The 25,693-nt window shown below is 44.6% G+C and overlaps 1 protein-coding gene across 1 annotated transcript in view; it reads right to left on the bottom strand.

Moving 5' to 3' along the window:
• Nucleotides 1-25,693, bottom strand: part of LOC309559727 (leucine-rich repeat and fibronectin type III domain-containing protein 1-like protein) — a 947,847-nt gene that overhangs the window by 116,919 nt on the left and 805,235 nt on the right. Inside the window, 1 exon segment of the mRNA XM_082263145.1 lies at nucleotides 859-2,252. Within this exon segment, the coding sequence (XP_082119271.1) occupies nucleotides 859-2,237 (1,379 nt within the window). The 5' untranslated portion in view covers nucleotides 2,238-2,252.

Below are 25,693 nucleotides of genomic sequence, written 5' to 3'. Positions count from 1 at the left end.
AAATTAATATGTCTTTGGTCATTTTAGGTTGGCTACTAGGGGGGTATTGACATCCCTGACTGCTAACCTCCGCCCACCTGTCTTTGTCAAATAAAAGTGTACTTAAGTTATTAGCCATTGAAGTACTCTCATTGAACAGGGAGGGGAAACTTCAGCTAGTCAGGGCTTTGCCCAAATTAAGACCCCTAGTATTATGGGAAAACCAAATTTGACAGGCCTAAAGAAGAGACTTTTCTGGTTAATAAAAAGAGTACAGTAAACCCCCGCTCCATCGCGGTTCAGTTTTGCGGTCCCGGTATATTGCGTTCTTTTTGTAATGTTATTTTACTATATAAATCATTAAAAGTGAAATATTTTTGTGTTTTCCATAGCTCTTGCTATGTCTCTAAGTATCTTTTATGTGTTTAAATGAGTTTCTATTGTTTTAAAAGTGTGTTTAAAGACCTTAAAATGCTTCTACACGTACAGTGACAGTAAATAAACCATGCCTACAATGCATTTTAATAGGGTTTTTCTATTTTGCGGAATTTCACTTTTCGCGGCTGGGTCCGGAACGTAACCCCCGCAATGGAGGGGGGTTTACTGTACATCGGTTTTACTTTAAACATTTTAAAGAGATGACAAGCACACCCATGTGTTCACAATATCAGATCATACAGCATATGCAGAAAAGAAAAAGTTGTGGGAAAAATCCCCTTTCCTTTACACTTGTTTTTCTAAATCAGATGGTTTGTTCTGACTAACGAGTCTCTAACTCTAACCCTTAAAATGATACTGTAGTCATTAACACATCTGCCTGCAGTGCTTCAGAGTTATTTTCTAGCCATTTGGATTTTGCTGTTAGCTGAGCAGAATTACCTGTAAATGAGGATGTCATCTAATGAGCTGTTGTACTGAATCTGGTACATCCTTATCCCTGGGATGTGACTCTGGGGAGGCCATTGGATGAGTGCCGAGGATGAGGTCAACTCTGCAACCACAACCTTCCTATCATGCAGAGATTTAGTTTCATTGGATGGAATGCTAGACTTGGCAGGCGTCAGGATATCAGAAAGCCCTGACTCTGTTTCCTTCTCATAGCTGCTGCTGTTTGCAAGGTTGGGGAATTGGTTGACTACTAGCTCCACATTTGCAGTTGATTCCCCTGCGGCGTTGGATGCAATGCAGGTAAAATTTCCCCGATCTGTGAACCTGGTGGTGAAAATATCCAAAGTCCCATTGTCAAACGACATAGTTCTAGTGGTATTTGATACTAGTTTCCCGTCAGAGGAGATCCATCTTACGTAAGGATCAGGGTCACCTACTGCTTTGCATTTTAATGAGACACTTTTTCCCTCCATTACTTCGAGCTTGGCAGTTCGGTGAGTTATCATAGGAGGTTCACAAACAAATTCCTCCTCCTTTATTGACCAGAAATATTTACCCATTAGCTCTGGGGGTGAGGCGCAGGTTTCCAGGTCATCCTCTCTAGTAAGTCGCCGAAGCCACATCAGTTCACAGTTACAATGAAGAGGATTCCCACCAAAGCTGAGCACCAATGATGATAAGGGAGATCCTTTTGATTTGGCATAAACTGGAATCCTAGAAAATAATGGGTCTGGTGGGATCTTTTTTAGTTTATTAGAGGTCATATCCAATCTGGCCAGTTTATGGAGATTGGAGAAGATTCCCTCTGGAACATATTCAATTAGATTATGATCAAGACCAACTGTATTAACACTGGAAAGCCTTCCAATAGTCTCCCATGGAATTTCAACAAGATTGTTGTAGGACAAGTCCAGATCTTCCAAGGTGTCAATAAAGTCATCAAATGATCCCGGAGCTATGTAATGGATCTGATTGTTACTCAAGATCAAATGTCGGAGGTTGAGTAAACCTTTAAAATGTTCCTCATTGACAAAAGTTAACCTGTTGCTGTCCAAATGCAAGGCATGGAGCCCTTTTAGGTCAAAGAATGCATAAGGCATGACCTGACTAATGGTGTTTCGCGAGAGTGTTAAGTGAATGAGGTCCGTCATGTTAGCAAAATCTTTCTTTCTAAGAGTGGTTATGAAATTGTCCATGAGTCGAAGCTCTGCTGTCCTCCTGTCTATGGTGGGGGGCACAAATAGAAGGCCGGTCTTGGTACAAAGGATAGTGTAGGATGGAGAGACATTCTGACAGGAACATCTCTTAGGGCACATCATGGCCTTTGCAGATGTGCTTATTATCAGCAAACAAATAGCCAGCCTTTCCATGGTCAGGTTTAGAACCTACAAAAAAGCACAATAGTTGGTTTAGCACAATAGTTTGGCATATACATACATTTAAAAATATTTTTTTACAGAATCCCTCTATGACATCACATATAGTCATCTCACCAGCTACACGAGTCTTTCAAAACTTTTCTACCCAAGAGAAATCATTGAAATAATTTTCCAGATCTTAGGGAACTACTTAAAATATATCTACATCACATTAGCATGATTGGTTAGCTGTGAATGTGCTATACCTAAAGTATTCATACAAATGGAGTTAAGGAAAGCATTTGTTCAAAACAGGTGTCATGCGAACTCAGTCAATGTAAGGCAATATAGTATAATATACAGTAATGAAGCAAACATGATATATAACAGTGGTTTGCGACCAGACAGCAGCCAGCCCAGATTGTGCTGCTTTGTAATGTACAGTGCATCCGGAAAATATTCACAACGCTTCATTTTTTCCACGTTTCATCAAAATTTTACAAAAATACCCCATCATGACAATGTGAAAGAAGTTTGTTTGAAATCTTTGCAAAATTTCCCCAAAAAATTAAAAAACTAAAAAATCCTATGTACCTAAAGCCTTGTACACACGCAACGATTATCGGCCGTCTTTTGTCCAGTGTTGTTGTGTTGGTTGAAATGTGCTCTAGACTGCACACGAATTTTCTCGGCCAACAACAACCAACTTCAGAAGTGATGTCATGTGCTGGTTAACTTTCCGTGTGTTTTTTCTTCTCTGAGCATGCCCAGTCTTGCTCATCTGATTTTTGTCTGCCGAAATCTGTACTGACTGACGGAAAATCGGCCGTTCTGTTGACGGCCAACAAAAATTTTATAGCATGCACACCAGATTTTATTCGGCCGAAAAGTCGCAGTCAATTGTCGGAAGCATCATACTAACAAGCCGAAAATCGGCCGATCGGACGTTGGCTGAAAATTCACGGCCAACAATCGTTGCATGTGTACGAGGCTTAAGTATTCACAGCTTTTGCCATGACATTCAAAATTGAGCTCAGGTGCATCCTGTTTCCACTGATGATCCTTGAGATATTTCTACAACTTGGAGTCCACCTGTGGTAAATTCAGTTGATTGGACATGATATGGAAGGCACACACCTGTCTATATAAAGTCCCACAGTTAACAGTGCATGTCAGAGCACACACCAAGCCATGAAATCCAAGGAATTGTCTGCAGACCTCTGATACAGAATTTTATTGAGGCACAGATCTGGGGAAGGGTACAGAAAAATGTCTGTAGCATTCAGTGTCCTAATGAGCACAGTGGCCTCTATCATCCTTAAATGGAAGAAGTTTGGAACCACCAGGACTCTTCCTAGAGCGGGCAAACTGGCCAAACTGAGCGATTGGGGGAGAAGGGCCTTAGTCAGGGGGGTGACCAAGAACCCAGAGGTTACCCTGACAGAGCTGCAGCATTTCTCTGTAGAGAGAGGAGAACCTACTAGAAGAACATCCATCTCTGCAGCACTCCACCAATCAGGCATGTATGGTAGAGTGACCAGACGGAAGCCACTCCTCAGTAAAAGACACATGGTAGCCTGCCTGGAGTTTGCCAAAAGGCACCTGAAGGACTCTCAGACCAGGAGAAACAAAGTTCTCTGGTCTAATGAAACAAAGATTGAACTCTTTGGCCTGAATGGCAAGCGTCATGTCTGGAGGAAACAAGGCACTGTTCATTACCTGGCCAATACCATTCCTACAGTGAAGCATGGTGGTGGCAGCATCATGCTGGGGGATGTTTTTCAGTGGCAGGAACTGGAAGACTAGTCAGGGTTGAGGTAAAGATGAATGCAGCAATGTACAGTGACATCTTTGATGAAAATCTGCTCCAGAGCGCTCTGGATCTCAGACTGGGGCAAAGGTTTATCTTCCAACAGGACAATGACCCTAAGCACACAGTAAGATATCAAAGTATTGGCTATGGGACAACTCTGTGAATGTCCTTCATTGATCCAGCCAGAGCCCAGACTTAAACCTGATTGAACATCTTCTGGAGAGATCTGAAAATGGCTGTGTGTCGACACTCCCCATCCAACCTAATGGGGCTTGAGAGGTCCTACAAAGAAGAATGGGAGTAACTGCCCAAAAATAGGCGTGCCAAGCTTATAGTATCATTTTCAAAAAGACTTGAGGCTGTAATTGGTGCCAATGGTGCTTCAACAAAGTACTGAGCAAAGACTGTGAATCTTTATGTACATGCATTTCTTTTGTTTTTTATTTTTAATACATTTGCAAAGATTTCAAAGAAACTTCTTTCACATTGTCCTTATGGGGTATTGTTTGTAGAATTTTGAGGAAAAAAATGTATTTAATCTATTTTGGAAAAAGGCTGCAACATAACAAAAAGTGAAGCGCTGTGAATTCCTTCCTGGATGGACTGTATGTCTTTTATATCTCCCTTGAGTACTAGTGGAAGAAGGTCCTTTTTTCACTGATGATCAGAAATGCCCTGGTACATTGAGGTCAGTGGGCATGTAACCTGTTGGAATGTTATAAAAATAATTGGTGTCAATGGTTTTGTACTGGTCCCATGCCTCTGGCTCTGTTAAGCAATGGCCCCGGAACCTAGGTACCATAAATTAGGAGGTTAATCTACTACTGCTCGCTACTTAAGGAACCCCTAGCAACCTCTGGAACAACTCTAGCTGCACAGGTATACATAGCGCCATCTGTCCCTGATTTGGAACAAAGTCCCTCTGTCCCTCTTTCCTCCTCATTTGTCCTTCGTTTTGTTCTGATCTAAAATGCACTTTTTATCTTTCAAAAAGTGTTTCCCGGTGCTAAACCTTTCATCCAATTTCCAAATTGCTGCATTTGTAAATTTTAAAAGCCAGTAAAAAGGAACAATAGTGGTAAAGAAAAAACACTTGTGGGTTTAACTAATCGCTTTTTTTGTATAATGCTCCTTTATGGAGGTGTGGTAGGGGGTGTGTCCTATGCCTACATACTTTTGTTAATAAAAGTCTCTGCTTCCCAATTCAAATAGTTTGGAGGTATGCAAGTAGACCCCAAAAGTACCAGTTTGACATGTCCACTCGTGACACCCTGCAGAATCAATCTCCTTTGACAGCCTTAATGTGATTGTAAAGTCTCGTTTTTTTTTTTTTACTCCTAAAATAACAAACATGTTATACTTACCTGCTCTGTGCAGTTGGTTTTGCACAAAGCAGCCCAGATCCTCTTCTTCTTCTTGGGTTCCGTGTTGCTGCTCCTGCCCCCTCATTCCTATTGAGTTCCCCCACAGCAAGCAGCTTGCTATGGGGGCACCTGAGCCGAGCTGCAGCTCCGTGTATCCATTCAGACATGGAGCTGCTGTAATGCCCCCTCCTCCTGATCGAACTGACTTTAAATGACAGCTGCAGGAGCCAATGGTGCCGCGGCTGAGTCTCAGCCAATCAGGAGGGGGAGTCCCCGATGGCCGAGGGACTTGTGGACATCGCTGGGCAGAGATGGGCTCAGGTAAGTATTAGGGGGGCTGCTACACATAGAATGTTTTTTTTTTTTATTCTAATGCATAGAATAAAAAAAACCTTCTGACTTTACAACTCCTTTAAGGGTAGCTATCCTCTATAACAGGAAGTAATGGCACTTTTCCACTGCAAGTACTGGCTCGGCTCTACTCGGCCCTGCTTGGCCCTGCTTGACCCGGTTTGCTTTTCCACTGCTGGTACCGCATGGTACGGTGTTGGAACGGTTCGGTACGGTACGGTATGGTTTGCTTTTCCACTAAAGTAGTACTAAAGTTAAGTGGGTTGGATAACAACAGGGTGGGTGGGATTCTCTGACCAATCAGTGGCTAGTAGTGACTGCATGCAAAGGATTGTGGGATATGGTACCGGGTATGGTACCTCTTGGAACCACAATCGAGATGGTACTGTTTTTGAGAGCCGTACTGTTCGGTTCCATGCAGTGGAAAAGCGCAGCCGTACCGTACCGAACCGTTCCTACACCGTACCATGCGGTACCAGCAGTGGAAAAGCACAAAAGCGAGCCGAACCATTCGGTTCCATGCAGTGGAAAAGCGCCATAAGTGTCCTCTTATTATTGTGTTCAGTTTTTAAGTATATACTGTATTACATTGTAGTGGCTATATTTGGCCTTATAGTAGTGCTTCACAATAAATGTGTCTTATAATTATATGCCTTCAATCTTCATAGAAAATATATCGGCATTATCAGCGTTTCTTAGATGTATTCCACCTCTTGTGCCTTTAGGTGTCCATTACAACACCATACGAGTGTCCAAACTGTTGCCCCGCTTGGGTTAAAAGGTGAAATCCAAACCCAATCTGCTGGACCCGTCACCACACCGCATGAGGCCTCTCACTTAGGTAATAAACACTCACCAGAGCACTGATGGTAAATGCCTTGGGTAAACTTTTGTCCAGCGTGGATAAGGAAGGTTTCCTACAGGAAAGCTTTCCTGTAGTTCTGACGCACCTAATCAGACACGCCACACCAACAGAAACACAGCGGAGCACAAAGCAGGAAATCCAACTACCATAATTGGGATCAAAAGGCCCCATCCTAATGAAGGTGACAACTTGAGGAGAGGAGGTTTGAGAGCTTAGAGCAGGGGTGGGGAACCTTTTTTCTGCCAAGGGCCATTTTGGTATTTATAAAATCCTTGGGGGGTCGTACAAAATTAACAACTTAAAAATGTGCCTGTTATATTTAGTCAAACATTTAATTACCTCACCCCTAAAGTGATGGCTGCAACTGCTTCTGTTTGGTGAGGTGTGTGATGTTAGCTGGTATTGATGATGTTGCTACTTGCAACTGGTTTTCCAGGTTTGCGTCGGTCAGTCTGGAGCGCAGTCGACTCTTTGTGGTGCTAAGTTTTGAAAAGAACTGCTGATGGGTACTGCTGGTTGGTACTGCTGGTGGGTATAGCTGGCTGGTATTGCTGGTGGGTACAGCTGGCTGGTACTGCTGGCTCAGGCTGGTACTGCTGGCTTGTACTGTGCTGTGGGTACTGCTCTGGGTACTGCTGGCTGATACTGCTGTGGGTACTGCTAACTCAGGCTGGTACTGCTGTGGGTACTGCTGATTTAGGCTGGTACTGCTGGCTGGTACTGTGCTGTGGGTACTGCTGGCTGGTACTGCTGGCTGGTACTGCTGGATCAGGCTGGTACTACTGACTAGTACTGCTGGCTGGTACTGCTGTGGGTACTGCTGGCTCAGGCTGGTATTGCTGTGGGTACTGCTGTCTGGTATTGTTGTGGGTACTGCTGGCTGGTACTGTGCTGTAGGTACTTCTGGCTGGTACTGCTGTGGGTACCACTGGCTGGTACTGCTGTGGGTACTGCTGACTCTGGCTGGTACTGCTGTGGGTACTGCTGGTTCTGCTGTGGGTACTTCTGGCTATGGCTGGCACTGCTGTTGGTACTGCTGGTTCTGTTGTGGGTATTGCTGGCTTTGGCTAGTACTGCTGTGGGTACTGCTGGCTCTAGCTGGTACTTCTGTGGGCACTGCTGGTTCTGTTGTGGGTACTTCTGGTTCTGCTGTGGGTACTGCTGGCTCTGGCTGGTACTACTGTGGGTACTGCTGGCTCTGGCTGGTACTGCTGTGAGTACTGCTGGCGGAAAATGATGGCTAGGAGAAGTGTAGCATGCAGCGGCGCTGCGCTGGAGGAAGAGGCTTTGTCTGTATTGGTCACAGGTGGAGTGCATTTGATATCACTCTGCCTGTGACTCACTCAGACTGTCAGAATGGAGCCGGAACTATACAGGAAGCATTGGCTCAATTCTGACAGATCAGCTGAGACACAGACTCAGCTGCACGGAGGGCCGGACTAGATGACTTCGCGGGCCGTAGGTTCCCCACCCCTGGCTTAGAGGATCCTTCCTTATCCACGCTGGACAAGAGTTTATCTAAGGCGTTTACAATCAGTGTTCTGGTGAGTGTTTATTACCTAAGGGAGGGGTCTCACGTGGTGTGGTGATGGGTCCAGCAGATTGGGTTTGGATTTCACCTTTTAACCCAAGTGGGGCAACAGTTTGGACACTCATATGGTGTTGTAATGGACACTTAAAGGCACAAGAGATGAAATACATCGAAGACTGGCCATACATATTCAAATATTGTGTACAATTTTCCTTTAGATTTACCTTAAACTATGTAATGCAAGGGCCTGCCTAATTGGATACAATTGAAAGTTGTTTTGTTTGACCTCATATTATATGGTTTTTGGTAAATCTAAAGGAAAATTGGACATGTATGGCCAGCCTAACAAGTGCTGCTAATGCTGATTGATTTTCTATAAAGATTGGAGGCATATAATTATATGATTGATGTTATTTATAGCGGCTGCTGTTAGTGCCAGGAATTGTATGTACACATTGATATAACAATTGATAATTGGTTTTACATGTTTTTTGTACATGTGATTTAATTGCATCCCTATTGGCGCTGGGAGAAAGTGATTAAGGATCTTAGGACGGGTTTAGTTGCTTTTGTTTGTTTTGTATAAATAAATGTGTCTTAGTTTTGCTCTATAAATTCAGTTCATATGAATCTGATAGAATAAAAACATTAGCTTCCCTAAAGCCCAACTCTGGGCAACTTTAAATTGATCCCTTGCAGTGGTTTTTTGCCATCACTGCAGGAGTTAATTGCTTGCTTAGGTTAGGGGACAAAGGAATGAAGATATACTTACCCAATCCTCCGTGCTCTCAGACCAGTCCCCACAGCATCTTCTCCCCCATGACCCAGGGGTCTAAGGTCCTAACATCAAAAGGACCAACGCAGGGTCAATTGCCCTGAACTGGATGTGACACTGAGGGACAGTCCTTTTCTGGAACATGGGGGAGTGCCTCCTGCCGGGACAGTAAAGTATCAGGTAAGTAAAAGTGCTTATACTCTCCCTTAGACCAGTGGTTCTCAACTCCGGTCCTCGGGACCCACCAACAGGCCAGGTTTGCAAGATAACTAAATTACATCACAGGTGATCCCATTTGCTGCTCAGTGATTGCATTATTCTAGTCTGCATCTCCCCAAGGTAATACTTAAAATCTGGCCTGTTAGTGGGTCCCGAGGACCAGAATTGAGAACCACTGCCTTAGACAAAGCAGGTGCAGCCCCACTGCAATGGAGAATTTTTAGATTACCCAGAGCTGGGCTTTAATCTTCCTACAGTTGTTAATTGGGCAGACTAAATATCACACAATATGAAATCTAAAAATGTGATAACTAAAATAGAGTTCTGAAAACAAAGCCAGCAAGTAAAAATTTGAAAATATAAGAAATGTATAAATTAAATAAATAACATACAATAGGAAAAATATGGTGCAGCAAGCAAGCAAAAATGTGAAAGTTTAACAGTATTGTTTTGTAATCAGTGCAAAAACCACAGAAAAGAAACACTCCCCAAAATGTACTGCAGTTGCCTCCTAAGTAGGCCATGCATACGAATATTTTAAAATGAAAGCATTCAAAACAAATACATGTCAAGTACTAACACTAACCACTGGATGGCAGTATTCCCTCATCACAATCATAAACCTTTACTATAATCCACAGATACACACTTTTGGGATAAACTGTCCCCAGGGACAATAGTCTGTTGTCACCTTCCTCCTTGCCCCTATTCAATGTATACATGGGGTATACCAAACCATTGACTAAGTATGAACAAGTGGCTGTAATGCAAGTAATGGGAACTCTCCAGAATGATTCAGTGTGGCCTCATCTTTTGGCCTTCGGCCTATGACTATCCTGAAACACACTTACAACAGGATAATACCAGTATCATTGCCATACTGATGCAAGCAGAATCAGAACCATGTTGACACAACCAACACCAGACTTGCAGAGACAGAATGGGATCCATACTTGCACAACCAGAAAATAAATGGGTTCAATGACACAAAGCTAGGCTCTAGGTGTGCCGATCTCGGTTTCGACAGATCGGATGTCAGCGGACATGTCTCCGCTGACATCCGATGCCCCATAGAGATGCATGGGGCGTCCATTCAGATCCGCCAAAAAAACTGACAGGCGGATCTGAACGGACTCCATGTGTGAAAGAACCCTTAAAGTGGTTGTAAACCTCAGACATGAAATATGAAAAAAGCATATCCCTCTATAGTGTGTACTTGTCTCAATCCAGAGCAATAAGTTTAATTCCTGTCTTCTGTTTCGTTCATCTGCTATCAGCATGAATCACTTCTAACAAGTTTTCCTGACACCAAGAGAACAATGATGACAGGGGAGGGATCTCCAGCCGATTGACAGCCTCAGTTCTGTTCCTGTGTGCTGTGTGTCCCTCCCCTCCAATCAGCTCCCAGAGTTCTTCTCCCTGAGCTTTGCATTGTGTCACTTCAGCTCTCCGCCCCCTTTTTTCTAAATGCTCAGAGAAGCTTTATGAATTCTGCACTTTGAACAAATGTAGAGAAGACTGCAGATAGACAGGTACAACTTATGTAGGAGGAATTCTTTAACCACTTCTGGACCGGAAGATTTTCCCCCTTAATGACCAGGCCATATTTTGCGATTCGGCACTGCGTTACTTTAACAGACAATTGCGCGGTCGTGTGCCGCTGTACACAAATAAAATTGAAGTCCTTTTTTTCCCCACAAATAGAGTTTTCTTTTGGTGGCATTTGATCACCTGTGTGATTTTTTTTTTCTTTTTACGCTATAAACAAAAAAATAGCGACATTTCTTAAAAAAAAAAAAAAAACAATATTTTTCACATTCTGCTATATAACATTCCCAAAAAACCCCCCACAAAATTTAAAAATCAAAATATTTTAACATTTTAGGCCTATCTGTTTTCTGCTACATATTTTTAGTAAAAAAAAAAAAAAATTGCAATAAGCATATTTTTATTGGTTTGCGCAAAGGTTATCGTGTCTACTAACTACTGGAAAGATTTATGTAATTTTTATTGTTTTTTTTTTTACTAGTAATGGCGGCGATCTGTGATTTTTAACGGGACTGCAACATTGCGGCAGACAGATCGGATCCCTAACTGACATTTTTGACACTTTTGGGGGGACCAGTGACATTACTACAGTAATCAGTGCTAAAAATATGCACTGTTACTGTAATAATGACACTGGCAGGGAAGGGGTTAACAATGTGGGTGATCAAAGGGTTAAATGTGTACCTAGGCGCGTGTTTCTAACTGTATGGGGGCGTGGCTTGTGAAATGATCACAGAGACATGTGTTCCTATATAGAAGGATCACAGGCACTCTGTGATAATTTCTGAGAGAACGGTCAGCTGTGTTTACAACAGCTGCCTGACCTCCTCTCTCAGCGGGGAGTGATCGTTGGTGTCAGGAGGCAATCTGAGCCACCTGCCCCATGCATCCGAGTTCCCGCTGCCGAAAGCGGGTGGGAGCCCGTCGGCGACGGGGCGCACTCGCCCCCTAGCTGCAGGCGCGTGACCGACATATACCTACGTCGGTTTGCGCAGGCGGGCCGCCCTGCCACAGTATAACTACGGTGGGCGGTCCTTAAGTGGTTAATCTCTGGGTATCACCTGAGGCCAGTCACTTCACTGGGTATATGTAAGGGTTTACAAACCACTTTAAAGAGACTCGGTGAAGGCAGTCGCCTCCCCTACCAAGAATATTCACCCTTTTCTTGTCAAACCGTTTTCCAGTGCTTAACCACTTAAGCCCCGGAAGATTTTACCCCCATTCCGACCAGGGGGTATTTTGCGATTCGGCACTGCGTGACTTTAACGGACAATTGCGCGGTCGTGCGACGCTGTACCTAATTAGGCGTCCTTTTTTTCCCACAAACAGAGCTTTCTTTTGGTGGTATTTGATTACCTGTGCGATTTTTTGATCACGCGCTATAAACAAAAAAAGAGCGTCAATTTTGCAAAAATAGCAATATTTTTCACATTTTTTATATGAAATTCCCCCCCAAAAAAATGTAAAAATCAAAATTTTTTAAAATTTTCGGCCAATTTGTTTTATGCTACCTATGTTTGGTAAAAAAAAAATCGCAAAAAGCGTATTTTGATTGGTTTGCGCAAAAGTTATCACGTTTACTAACAAAGGGAAAGATTTTTGTCATTTTTGTTGTTTTTTTTTTTAACGCGTAATGGCGGCGATCTGCGATTTTTTTTGCGGTACTGCGACATTGCGGCGGACAGATCGGACCCTTGACTGACATTTTTGACACTTTTGGGGTTACCAGTGACATTTCTACAGTAATCAGTGCTATACATATGCACTGTTACTGTAAAAATACACTGGTAGTGAAGGGGTTAACTTTATTTGGGAGGGAGGGGCTGTGTGTGTCCCTAGGGGCGTGCTTTCTACTGTGATTGGCTGTGGCTTGAGCTGTAAGGACACTGATCAACGGATCTACATACTAGATCCGTTTGATCAGTGTCTTTACAGCGAGGAGAATGACAGGTCGCTTGTTTACACAAGCTGCCTGACATTCTCCCTCTCCCCCGCCGATCGCCGAGTGGCCGGCGGACATCGGGTCCGCTGGTCACACGCGCGGGGGGGGGGGGTCCGTGACCACGCGGGAGAGGGAGCGCGCCTCCGGCGGCGCGCGCTCGCTCCCTAGACCCTCACAAGCAAGCAACGCAGCCCTACGTTAGTTTGCCTGTGAGGGGCTGACCGCCGACGTAGATAGTCGTGCGGCGGTCGGCAAGTGGTTAAAACACAATGGCAAAAGAAAATACATTTGAACCTCATTTATCACAGCCAACCTCCCTACCGATTCCAAGATGCTGATGGTGCTGCAGCGGCAACATCAGAAGGATAAATCCATAAAAAATTATATTTTTTTGTCTCATTCCAGAAGAAACGTATGGAAATATCCTGGAATCAGGTTTAAAAAAGGCTGTAGTGTAAAACTACACATCCTAGATATATTTTAATGCTGTGAATCGGGCGGCAGGGGCGAGACAAGTGATATCATGGCAGAGCAGATTTTAAGAGCCTTGTATACCTCTCTACTCCCCATTCCTGGGGGCTGCATGGTAAGAGCTGGTGAATGGTTAATGGCACACCATCAAAGTACACAGTCTGGCTCCAGACCATTGCTGGAGGATCTGGCCATAAAGACATTTTAAGCACATAACAAACACTGAACGTGTCTCTGCTCTTGTTGTAAAATCCGATACACGGCGTAGGCATTGTGAAGAGATAAGCAGTGTTTACTTTCCCTGGAAAATTGAAATGGCGTTCGGCATTTTTTATTTTGTTGAGCTGTTACATCAGCTTGCTACTATTAAAAAATCCCTCTAATACTACAATATAATGCCAGCATACACATAGAAAAATGCAGCTACAGGACGAAAATATATTTTCCTAAACAAGAATAACAAGCAAATTGGATGGTGGAAGTCCAAAGGATGTAGTTTATCTAGTTCCGGGGTATTGAATTAAAAAACAGGGGTAAAATTGTCTTCTGGCAGAGGTCCGAATTGCATGTTTGTTTGAATGATTTAGACCCCCCTACTCTTATATCACAGTCTTATTCTTATATCAGTGTCCTCTGCCCCCCTTCACATCACCCTCCCCCCCACAGTAGTGTCCTCTGCCCCCCTTCACATCACCCCCCCCCCCCACAGTAATGTCCTCTTCCCCTTCCTTCACATCCTCCCTAACAGTGGTGTCCTCTGCCCCCTTTATTATTATTATTTATTATTATTATTTATTATTGCAACCCCCATTCACAATAAAGCCCCCTTTCACATCACAGCCCCCTGCAGCTCTGCACCCCTTGCACAATACAGCCCCCCGCAGCTCTGCCCCTATTCACAATACAGCCTCCCCTGTCCACAATCAGTACAGCTCCCCACAGCTCTGCAAACCCATTCACAGTACAGCCCCCTACAGCTCTGTACCACCATTAACAATACAGCCCCCACAGCTCTGCACCCACATTTAGAATACTGCTCCCACAGCTCTGCACCCCCATTCACAATACAGCCTCTCACAGCTCTGCACCACCATTAACAATACAGCCAGAGGCGTAACTAGAACCTTCAGGGCCCCGGTGCAAGAAACCATGAAGGGCCCCCCCGGACCCCTGGCCGGGGCCCTTCCCTTCAAGCCCCGGGCTCTTCCCACTGATCCTGGGGCCCTTTACTCTGCTTGCGGGGCCCTTTATTGCGGTCCCACAGCGGGTCCCTTTCACAAGTTTTACAGTGGGCCCCCTTCCTGCCATCTTGGGGCCTCCCCACGGTGGTGGAATGCCAGGGCCCGGTTGCAAGTGTGACCTTTGCGATCCTGAAAGTTCACCCACTGGTGTCAGTAGTTTTTATTTTTTGGTATTTTAATTGTATTATTTTTTATCATTTTATTTTTTTACAATGTCACTGACTATGACTCTGCCCATTTAGAGAAGCAAGGAGCTGGTAAATTACATATTTACCGACCCCATCCTGGTTCTCTATTGTTACACATCCCCTGCAGCAGCCGGCAGGAAAGGGGAGAGGGATCACAGTGGGGGGGGGGGGACCAGGGGAGCACACAGGGGCCCAGAGACAGCAGAACACAAGTGAACTGGATAGGAGGAGTGGCGGGGGTAGCATACAGAGGATCCAATCTCCTCCATTTTCTTTCTGCAGCTACAGGAGGAAAAAGGAGGACAGTGATTTCTCTACATGCTGCTCCCGCCTCCCCTCCTATCCAATTCTGGGCCCCCTGGAGCATTGGGCCCGGTTGCAATCGCAACCCCTGCAACCCCTGTAGTTACGCCCCTGAATACAGCCCTCACAGCTCTGTACCCACATTTAGAATACAGCCCCCCACAGATCTGCACCCCCATTCACAATACAGCCCCTCACAGCTCTGCACCACCAACACCACCAACTCCCATTTAATCCCTGGCCTTTCCAGAGTGTGGTTCAGCAGCAACTCTTTTTGGCTCTGAGGCCCTGAAACGCGTCAGCCATAACACAGCAGCCTCATGCGGCACACTGCATACCATTCAATACATTGCGGTTCCTTGGCTACCTTGGAGACTTTATGTGTATTATGTTGATGTGTGTCCATACACACCTGCTTTGTAAGTATAATGTATACTTTTTAACATTTTTAATACATTTTTAGTGGTAATGCACTAGGTCAGTGCGCCCCTTTTTTCTTCTTTTGTTGTTCCACCATTAACAATACAGCCCTCAAAGCTCTGCACCCACATTTAGAATACAGCCCCCACAGCTCTGCACCCACATTTAGAATACAGCCCCCACAGCTCTGCACCCCCATTCACAATACAGCCCCTCACAGCTCTGCACCACCATTAACAATACAGCCTTCACAGCTCTGCACCCACTTTTAGAATACAGCCCCCCACAGCTCTGCACCCCCATTCACAATACAGACCTCCATAGCTCTGCACCCCTATTCACAATACAGTCCCTTGAAGGTCTGCACCCTCATTTACAATACAGTCTCCCATATCGCTAAAACCCGTTCACAAACAGCCCCCATAGCTCTGCACCACTATTAACAATACATCCCCCACAGCTCTGCACCCCTATTCAGAATACAGCCCCCACAGCTCTGCACCCCTATTCAGAATACAGCCCCCACAGCTCTGCACACCCATTCACAATGCAGCCCCCCACAGCTCTGCACCCCCATTCACAATACGTCTCTTATAACGCTGCAACCCCATTCACATTGAAGCCCTCACAACTGTACCCCTTCACTCTTGTTCCTTAATTAGGAACACAGAGTGGAAAGCAGGATCCACAGCCGCTTTGGATGGAGGGCGGGAGCTGCTGAAATTAACTTTTCAGATGAACTAGCAAGGTGATTAATTGCTAGCACCACCCTTCATCCTAGAAACCAATCACTTGTTAGTTCACTTGAAAAGTTAACTCCTAAAGCTCCCACCCTCAATCCAAAGTGGACTGCGCCTCCCATTCAGTGTTAATTTCAGCGGCTCGGCTGCGCATAATCACGTAGATCTACGCGATTATGCTCACACGGTCTTGGCGGCCCGCCCGCACTGCCAGAGCTGGGACAAATCACAGCGGGAGCCAGACCGTTGGAGTAGCGGGCATGATCGCTGCTGGCCTCCGGCAATCTTCGGCTAGACTGACAGAAGAGCCGCCTCCCTATGTAAACAAAGCAGGCGGCTCTTTTGTCACACAGGCATAGACAGACCATTGTGTCTCAGATAAGCTGAAACACAAATCTCTCTCTGCCTGTGACAGAGCCCTCCCTCCCCACAGTCAGTAAGCACATTTAGACATACATTTAGGCCCCGTTCACATAGGGGCGATCCGACTTGGGGGGGGCGACCTCCGAGGTTGCGGTGCGAGCAGTGCGCCGCGACCTCGGAGCGGCCGCCACGGACCTCATAACATTGAAGTCTATGGCGGTCGCCTCTGGGTCGCCCCAAAGAAGCTCCGGACCCTTTTTCTAAGTCGGAGCGACTTGTGTCGCTCCTATTAGAACGGGTCCGCAGCTTCCCTATGGAAGGCGACCTACGGTGACCTGTGAGGCGACCAGGTCACCTCACAGGTCGCCTTAGTGTGAACGGGGACTTAACCCCTTTGATCACCCCCAGTATTAACCACTTCCCTGCCAGTGTAATTTATACAGTAACATTGGCGGCGGGACATGCGGCAAACACCAAACATATCAGCCTGAATACCTTCAGTCTGATTCCCAAAAAATCCTTGGTGGACTATTGCTGTTGTTTGATTGGAATCAATCAGTCTCCATGAATATGATCCAAACAAATAACGCTAACCCATAACTTGGGCGACTTACTAGGATGATGCTGGTTGGCTTTATCTTAAGAGTTAAATTACTTAAACATATCCTTATTCGGCCATCAACTATCCTGAAAAGACATACCATTCCACTTTTCCCCTGCTCTGGATGATATACAATTTGTCCCGCTTCCCACCATACTACAATCTCAGAAATCTCGAGGGCTTGATTCGACCCCAGGATTTACCAATCCGGAGTCTACCCCACCTGTATATTTCTACATGGTTAGGGATTTAGTTTAAAAAGGTCAATATTATATACGCACAAGCCAAGACCCTTATCTTTTCGGCGTCCTCTATGCTCGCCTGGGAGACGTTGGCTTCACCCTAGTACAGAAACTTCTGATGTACAAATACGGTCCTGAAGAAGCACACCGCGAAACGCGTAGACCCAAATATCAGATGTGACTATGTATCTTATGATGTTATTTCAAATAACTTTGTGAAATTATAATAGCCCACACTGTTTTCCCATTCTCGTTAGGAGACCATATGGGTTAAAACAGTCCTGGGCTATTCGTTTTTAAACAAATTCCACTGTCTTCACACATGTCATACGTGTTTTGTCTGGACATTTTGTCCTCTCAAATAATTTTTACTGTAACTCTATTTTGTAATAAAATTATGTTTTAAGAGAATTTGTGAGTCGCTATGATTCAATTCATGATGTGCCTTAGAAAGTCCAGTCTTTTGTTTTTGTGATGAATCAATTTGGGTCCTGGTTTTCCAGCCCGTGATTCCTCACAAACTCCCATTTTCTATACTATTACTTTGGATGATGGCACTAGTTGGGTAGTTCAGTTTTTCTAATATTTAATGAATGGCATTGCAGCCAAAAAGGGTTTACAGTTTTTTTTTTTTTTTTTTTTTTGTATCTTATGTTTGTTTTTTATGTTTTATTTATTATTACAGGTACTTTATAACACCATCAATTTATGCTGCACTTTACACATATTGTACATTCACATCAGTCCCTGCCCTCAAAGAGCTTAAAATTGAAGGTCCTTAACTTACATTGATACATAGTGGGGTCAATTTGGACAGGATTCAATTATTTACCAGCATGTCTTTGCAGTGTGGGAGGAACCCGGGTACCCAGAGGTAACCCACCCAGGCACAGGGAGAACATGCAAACTCCAGGCAGGTAGTGCCGTGGTTGGGTTTCGAACCAACAACTCTAGTGCTACTAGGTGGAAGTGCTAACCACTTAGCCAGAAGTTGCACTTCTGTTTGTCAAAAAGCAATATTTTTGTTTGTTTGTTTATTTAACTTTTATTTATAAAGACGTTCTATATCACAACAGCCAAATTTGTGTCTGTAGTGAATGTTTAATTCGATTTTTACTCAGGAGCATATAATGAGTTTGGCAATTCTAGAGAAATGCTTAAATAATGCATTACAATTTAGCTAAACCCCATTCGAGTTTAGTCAACTAAAAATTACTAAAACAATACAGATGACTAAAATGCGACTAAAACTAAAACAATTCAAATGACTAAAACAATCCAGATAACTAAAATATGACAAACTAAAATGTCAATTTAGTCAAGAGTATGACTAAATCGAAATTTGGCGTCAAAATGAACAATGCTCCCACTCTGTGTCTAGAACTGTCCTGCCTCCCACTCTCCGCTGTGACAGTCATACCGGTGGCAGCGGCTGGGGTGAAGAACTGTCTCCTAAATGGCGGCACTGTGGCGGTCCAGATGGGTCATTGACTCGGTCCAGATTCAGACTGTGGTCCGCCATGTAGTGATGCCATTTAAGCATTTGATACTAAACTTCATAAACAATTATTCTATAAAATATGGTCTGTTGAGTTAATGTGATTGTAAGTACAGTAAACCTTGGATTGAGAGTAACTTGGTTTAAGAGCGTTTTGCAAGACAAGCAAAATATTTTTATAAATTTTGACTCGATAAACAAGCGATGTCTTGATATACAAGTAGCGTCACATCACAAATGAGTATAAAAAGAGAAGAGAGGTGCCTCCAAGTGTAGCAATATGGTTATATTTAATGAAGGTACAACATTTAGCAACTCACATGGTTGATGAATCAAACAGGCACATCTAAGTATGCAAGTATCGGGGGTAAAGCTGTCCACATTGACCATCCTCCGCACCGCCATAGACATCATCCCTTTCGCGCCGCGCTCCAAGGCTCGCTTTCAGATCACTCTACTGCAGGGTAATCTTCCCGGTCACAACTACAGACTGATGGCGGTGAGAGCCAGTGGTGAGGAGGATGGTCTATATGGACAGCTTTACCCCAGTTGTCTGTATACTTAGATGTGCCTATTTTAAACATCAACCACGTAAGTTGCTAAATGTTGGCCCTTCATTAAATGTAACCATAATCAGGGCCGCTGATGGGGGGGGGGGCACCAGTCCTCCTGTAGGGGGCCTGGGCACACAGGGGCAGGGGCAACATCACAGGGAATCAGTGCAGTCGGGCAGAGGGGCAATTATATTAGAAAGCCCTGTGCGACATTCTGCAGCAGCTAAAAGCCAGTTTCTCCCCCTCCTGACAGTTTTCAGCTGCTGTGGAGAGAGACACAGACACAGGGCATCATTCCTGTAATTGCTTCTCCAACACTGATCCCCCTCCCTGTTCTGCCTGCTTCTGACCCCCCCCCCCCCCCCCCCGCAGCACTGCAGGCTCCCCTGCACTGTAAAAAATAATCATGACAATGAGCCTCCATCCCCACCCCTCCAAACCTCTTTTGTCGCTAAGAATAGAGATTATGTGATCACTTATAAAAACAAATGTAATTATAAAATTATAAACAAATGTTTTGCCTTACATTTCTATTTTAAACTGAATAGGTTGTTTCACAAGGGTACTCTGTATATTATACGATATCAAAGTAATACACTGGGTTTTTTTTTTTTTTTGACAAACAAGGCTTTTATGCAATCCATAAACAAGGGAACTTTAATTATAAAAAAAAAACAAAAAAAAAAAAAAAAAAACAAACACCTTTTTTTACTTTGTTCATTGTCACTGTGGATAAATAGTATACATTTTATTCTATCATTAGTCCTGTTTACAATTACAAACCAAAAGTATGATTCTGGTACAAGGCATTGCAGTTATTTACAAAAAAAAAGGCCTGACAGGTCGCCTTCCATAGAGAAGCTGTGGACCCGTTCTAATAGGAGCGACACAAGTCACTCCGACTTAGAAAAAGGGTCCGGAGCTTCTTTGGGGCGACCCGGAGCGACCTGCATAGACTTCAATGATATGAAGTCCGTGGCGGCCGCTCCGAGGTCACGGTGCGAGCAGCGCACCGCGACTTCACAGGTCGCCCCGGGAAGTAGCGTCGCCCCAGTGTGAACGGGGTCTAAAGGGAAAGTTTAAATATTGACAGTAAGAGAAAAAGAAACAAAAATATAATCAGCAGGAAAATACAAAAGAGAAGGGGAAGGAGGACTAAATTTGGGTTGATTAAGGTAAACTAAGAGTTAATAGGCTGAATGGGAACATATTAAAGATTTATTTATTTTTTTTACTCGTCAGGTAGATCAAAGATCATCTTTCATCAGCAGATGAATAAATCAGAGTAAATACAAAGTAACATTGTTACTTTGTATTTATATTCTGTATAGATCTATCTTGAAGTATAAACACTTGTCAGAAAGTCATCTCTCATTTTGACAGTTGAGAACTGTTGGCAAATGAAGGGGGTAGGGGGGCAGAACAGGGAATGTGCTACGCACGTCTTGTGTCTTTGCACATGCATGGGAAACACAGGAATGTGTATAACTGTGGCACAGAGCTCTGCTGGGCTCCAGAGCTCTGCAATATGTGCATTGCAGCACAAAAATTCTATTCAATTTAACAAAAAAAAAAAATCATATTCAAATGCAAGTAAGGGAGGGGAGTGGAGGCAGGGCAAGTCAATTTAGGGCAGGGCTCGACAAACCCCAGGCGCCAGGTGGCATTGGCAACTAGAACTAGCGGCCTGGTGCCTGGGTTACCTGTGTATAACTGTCGCACAGAGCTCTGCTGGGCTCCGGAGCTCTGCAATATGTACATTGCAGCACAAAAATTCTATTCAATTTAACAAAAAAAAAAAATCATATTCAAATGCAAGTAAGGGAGGGGATTGGAGGCAGGGCAAGTCAATTTAGGGCAGGGCTCGACAAACCCCAGGAGCCAGGTTGCATTGGCAACTAGAATTAGGTCACCCTGCGGCAGGTATCTTGTCGCCAGACATCCCAAGTCTCCTGCGAGGTGCGGGAGTCTCCCGCATGCGAGCTGCGGTTCCCTGACACCCACAAGTGCCCCGCCCGCATGCGGGAGATTCCCGCACCTCGCAGGAGACTTGGGATGTCTGGAAACAGAACGGTGTGTCAGCTGTGACAGAATGAAGCCGATGCTTCCTGTATAGCTCCGGGTCTGTCCTGTCACAGGCAGAGTGATGTCAAATGCACTCCACCTGTGAGAGGAAAGATACAGGAAGCATTGGCTCTGCATGCTTCCTACTGCACCTCTCCTCACACTCTCCGTTGTCTGTCATGTGTCTCAGGTGCCAGTATTTCCCGCCAGCAGTACCCACAGCAGTAACAGCCAGCAGTACCCACAGCAGTACCAGCCAGCAGTACCCACAGCAGTACTCACCAGCAGTATCCGGCAGCAACACCCACAGCAGTACCAGCCAGCAGTACCCACAGCAGTAACAACCAGCAGTACCCACAGCAGTACCAGCCAGCAGTACCCACAGCAGTACTCACCAGCAGTATCCGGCAGCAACACCCACAGCAGTACCAGCCAGCAGTACCCACAGCAGTATCAGCCAGCAACACCCACAGCTGTACCAGCCAGCAGTACCAGTCAGCAGTGCCACAGCAGTACTTGCCAGCAGTACCAGCCAGCAGTACCAGCCAGTAGTACCCACAGCAGTACCAGCCAGTAGTACCCACAGCAGTACCAGCCAGTAGTACCCACAGCAGTACCAGCCAGTAGTACCCATAGCAGTACCAGGTAGTAGTACCCACAGCATTACCAGCCAGCAGTAACCACCAGCCGTGCCAGCCAGCAGTAACCACCAGCAGTAAGTCACATGTGCACGGGTCGAATGCCGGGCAACATCAGCCAGTCCATTAAAAACTGGCCGCCATTGAGCCTGCGTGTATGGCAGCCGGTCCTACAGAAGCCAGCAATTCGGCATGGGTGAAAAAAAAAAATGGCTCCTAAATTTTTTAGCTTGCTCCTAGATTTCAAGCAAATTTGTCAAGCCCTGATTTAGGTTATATAATAGGTTAACTTTAAATCTATCTAAATCCACAGTTTTCAATGCAGAAAACACAGAGGAATTTCAGAATAGCAAAATTGTTTGTTTTATTTTGTCTGTGCCTTGCTATAGAAACATATAAGAGAGCAGAAAATACCCAAGTGGTCCATCAAGTGCACTTTTTTTAATTCAACATTTTGGTCTGAGGATAGACAGATGTTTATTCTAAGCATGTTCAAATTAATTTAGAGTTGATTGACTTACTAACTGTGCTGGAAGCCTGTTCAAAGCATCATCTATTCTTTTAGTATAATACTTATCTCAACTCTCCGCCTGTCATTTTTTAATCTTTTGCCATTACTTCATCAACACTTAAACCGTTTTTTTATAAACTTGTTAAAATCGTTTTTTTTTCCTTTTTTGTTAAATATAGTGGTGTAGCAAAATGAAAAAGAATGATTGTGCTGCTCTTTGTAAATAGGCCTCTATAACAAAAAAGAGGATTTTTCAAGTGTACACAATGCACACATCAGGTTTAACAAGCACACAAGCTCAAGCTGCGCTCATTCCGCACGCAGGGCTCTGCCATTACACATCCATCACTCTTCTGTCTCGGCGATTAACTCAGGACCTCTAACTGTGTTATTACCCACGCCCCGGGAAGCAGAGGAGCTCAAATTAAGGTCCATTTTGCAGAGATTTGTTATGGTGCGATGCTAAATATATACAGTGCTTGTGTATTTTTTTTATATATATATATATATACACACACAGTATATATATATATATATATTATATATATATATATATATATTCAATGGAGTGGGTAAGGTTCAGGATGAAAAATATAGAATCTGCATCAAGTCCACCTGTCACTGCTGTATGAAATCTTAATGGTTTCCGGCTGATGGATTTTGTAAAATACATGTCAATGGGGATTCGGGCAGCCACTTGCTCTAAGTGTCTGTCCTTAAGATCTAACAATTGTTTCATGCCGGAGGCTCAGACTTGTCTCAAATGCTGAACAACCCACTGTGATATTACTCATTCTGTTCCTGACATTACTGCTGGTACAAAATTAGCACAGTGGTCATTCTGTGAATGCTCCACACTTTACCAGCAATAGTCACTATTAAGGTGACCCTGTCTCTGACACACAATAATTGGATACCAACGTTTCACATTTTACTGTGAAGCGGGTAACTCAACAGGGCATATATGACTTTCTAATTATGGCATGTTTATGCAATGGAATTATGGGTATTTGCATTTTAAATGCTCAGAACGCTCAGAAGTGTTATGCCAGATATGAAGTCTCATGGGTACCCACTGGTTTCTTCTATCTTTTGGTGAGTCTTGTGGCGAGTTACTGGCTCTGCTCTCACTGGAATCTCCCTCTTGCTACAATATCCTTGTCCACACGTCTTCCCACCTGTCCTGTTTCACAGCTCGGTGCTGTTCTCTTTCAGTGTAGATGGGCAAGGATGCAGCAATGCCCCTACTAGCACAGGACAAGGTGATTGTTGAGAACCAAAGGCAAAAGCAAATCACACATAAACCACAGCCATATACTTTACAAATGCTATGCTTGCTTTAGGACTGTGATGCAAGTGGATCATGCTTTGCTGGGGTTCTTTTTGCCTTCCTCTGGATCAACTGTGGGTAAAGGATTGTGTATATAGGATTGTATATTTTTTCCCTTTTATTGGTTGAACTGGATTGATTGTGTAGCACCCTCCTAGGTAGGTGCTAGGAAAATGCATATGTGGCCCTGTCTGCTTATCAGGGGGTCTGCATTGTTAGCTAGCTGTCATATGTTTCCAGGTGTGTCTATTGAGTCTGGGGAGTCTCCCCACTGTGTCCAATGAGGGATCTTGTTGGTCAGTGGAGAAAACCTAGCCAATGGTACACCAGGGTTTGACTGTCTCAGTAGCTGGGGTCTACAGCAAAGCACCTTGGGATTGGATATAAATCTGTGGGGGGCATGTGACAGAGGGTCTTTTGGCGGGAGCATCAGTCCCAGGAGGAGGTGACGGCTGTCTCTCCTCCTGTCAGAGAGTGAAGGTGGTCAAGGAAGTCGGCCTAAGGGGACCAGAGGTTGAGCTGTGCTGCAGAGAGGGATCCAGAGTGATGCTGACTGAGTGGAGCGGCTGGGCAGAAGTCTTCAGGAAAAACAGTATCGTAAGTACTCAAGATCTGCCCAGGGGTCTGCCTAGGAAAGGGGACCACTCCAGAAGGTCAATGGGATCCAGGAGCCAGCTAACCAGTAGTATTGGCAGTGAAAGGGGGTGCCAAGTGTTCAAAGCCCTGAAGATAGGGAAGGGAAAGGGGGCGCCTGTGTGGGCCCTGAAGTATTTGGCAGTGCAGCAAAGATGTACAAGTAGCTACCTCAGGTGAGAGTACCTCAGGGAGCTAAAAAGGGACTTTCGCAGTAGAAAGGGAAGTTACAGCATCAAGCCAGCATTTATCCATAGACCCCGTCAAGTTGTTCATAGTCCAGTTGCAGGAGTATCCCACTCATCCCTTCTCCCATCCAAGTTCCTAAATAAGTCTAAAAACCCAAAGATACTGGACTGTTTCTTGTCTCAGTGCTCACACTTGGAGAAACATGCTCAAAGGTACTTTTGTTGCACCCGACCCAGGGGGACCCACAGCCAGAACCTATGCTGGGAATTCTGCTACAACTGAAAAAAAAAAGCCAAAAGAAGAGCCCTGTCCCCTGACCTACCAGTCACCTGATGAGTAATTTCCTCTAATCCAGGGGTGTCCAAACTTTTTAAGCAAAGAGTCAGTTTACTGTCCTTAAAGTTTTTTTAGTGGGCTAGATTGTGCTCAGTGGAAGCAAGAAATGCCCCATCACTGGTTTTAAAGGGAGGAATCATGCCTTATTGATGCTGTTAGAGGGAGTAAACGGTGCCCCATCACTGGATTCAGAGCGAGGAATAGTGACCCATTGATGTTGTCAGTGAGAGGAATGGTGTCCCATCATTGGGGTCAGTGGGAGGATTAGTGCCCCAAGCACTGGATAAAGGCAAGCAAATATGGCCCTGGGTTGCAGCATGGAGACCCCTGCACTAATCACATAGTTCTATCTGCTGCTTTAAATGGACACATGGCACCACAACCAACATTTTGTGAACAAGAAGTAAAAGACAGGCTATGGTGGGGTGTTTATTATGGAGAGTGGATACCAATGTCCGCTTTCTATTAAACAGCCCTCTTAGTGTTAGGACTGCCTTGTCAACCAGAGTGCCATCTGGGTTATTTCAATATGCCTACAAATTGCCCAAAAATTGTTAGTAAACCAGTGGGTGGATCAAGCCTGCCTTTTTTTTTTTGTTGCTACACAAAGCCACTGAGTTTTATTGTGCAGCATTACTGGTGTGATTGCTTGGCAAGGAGCAGGTCGGATGCCTACACAGTGTCCTTGATTGCCCCTTCGCCATCAGCATTTATTTATTCATAAATGATCTAGAGGAG

Source organism: Pelophylax lessonae, assembly GCF_965119305.1.
Source record: "Pelophylax lessonae genome assembly, chromosome: 7".
Classification (NCBI taxonomy): domain Eukaryota; kingdom Metazoa; phylum Chordata; class Amphibia; order Anura; family Ranidae; genus Pelophylax; species Pelophylax lessonae.
This window is presented reverse-complemented; position numbering and strand designations above follow the sequence as displayed.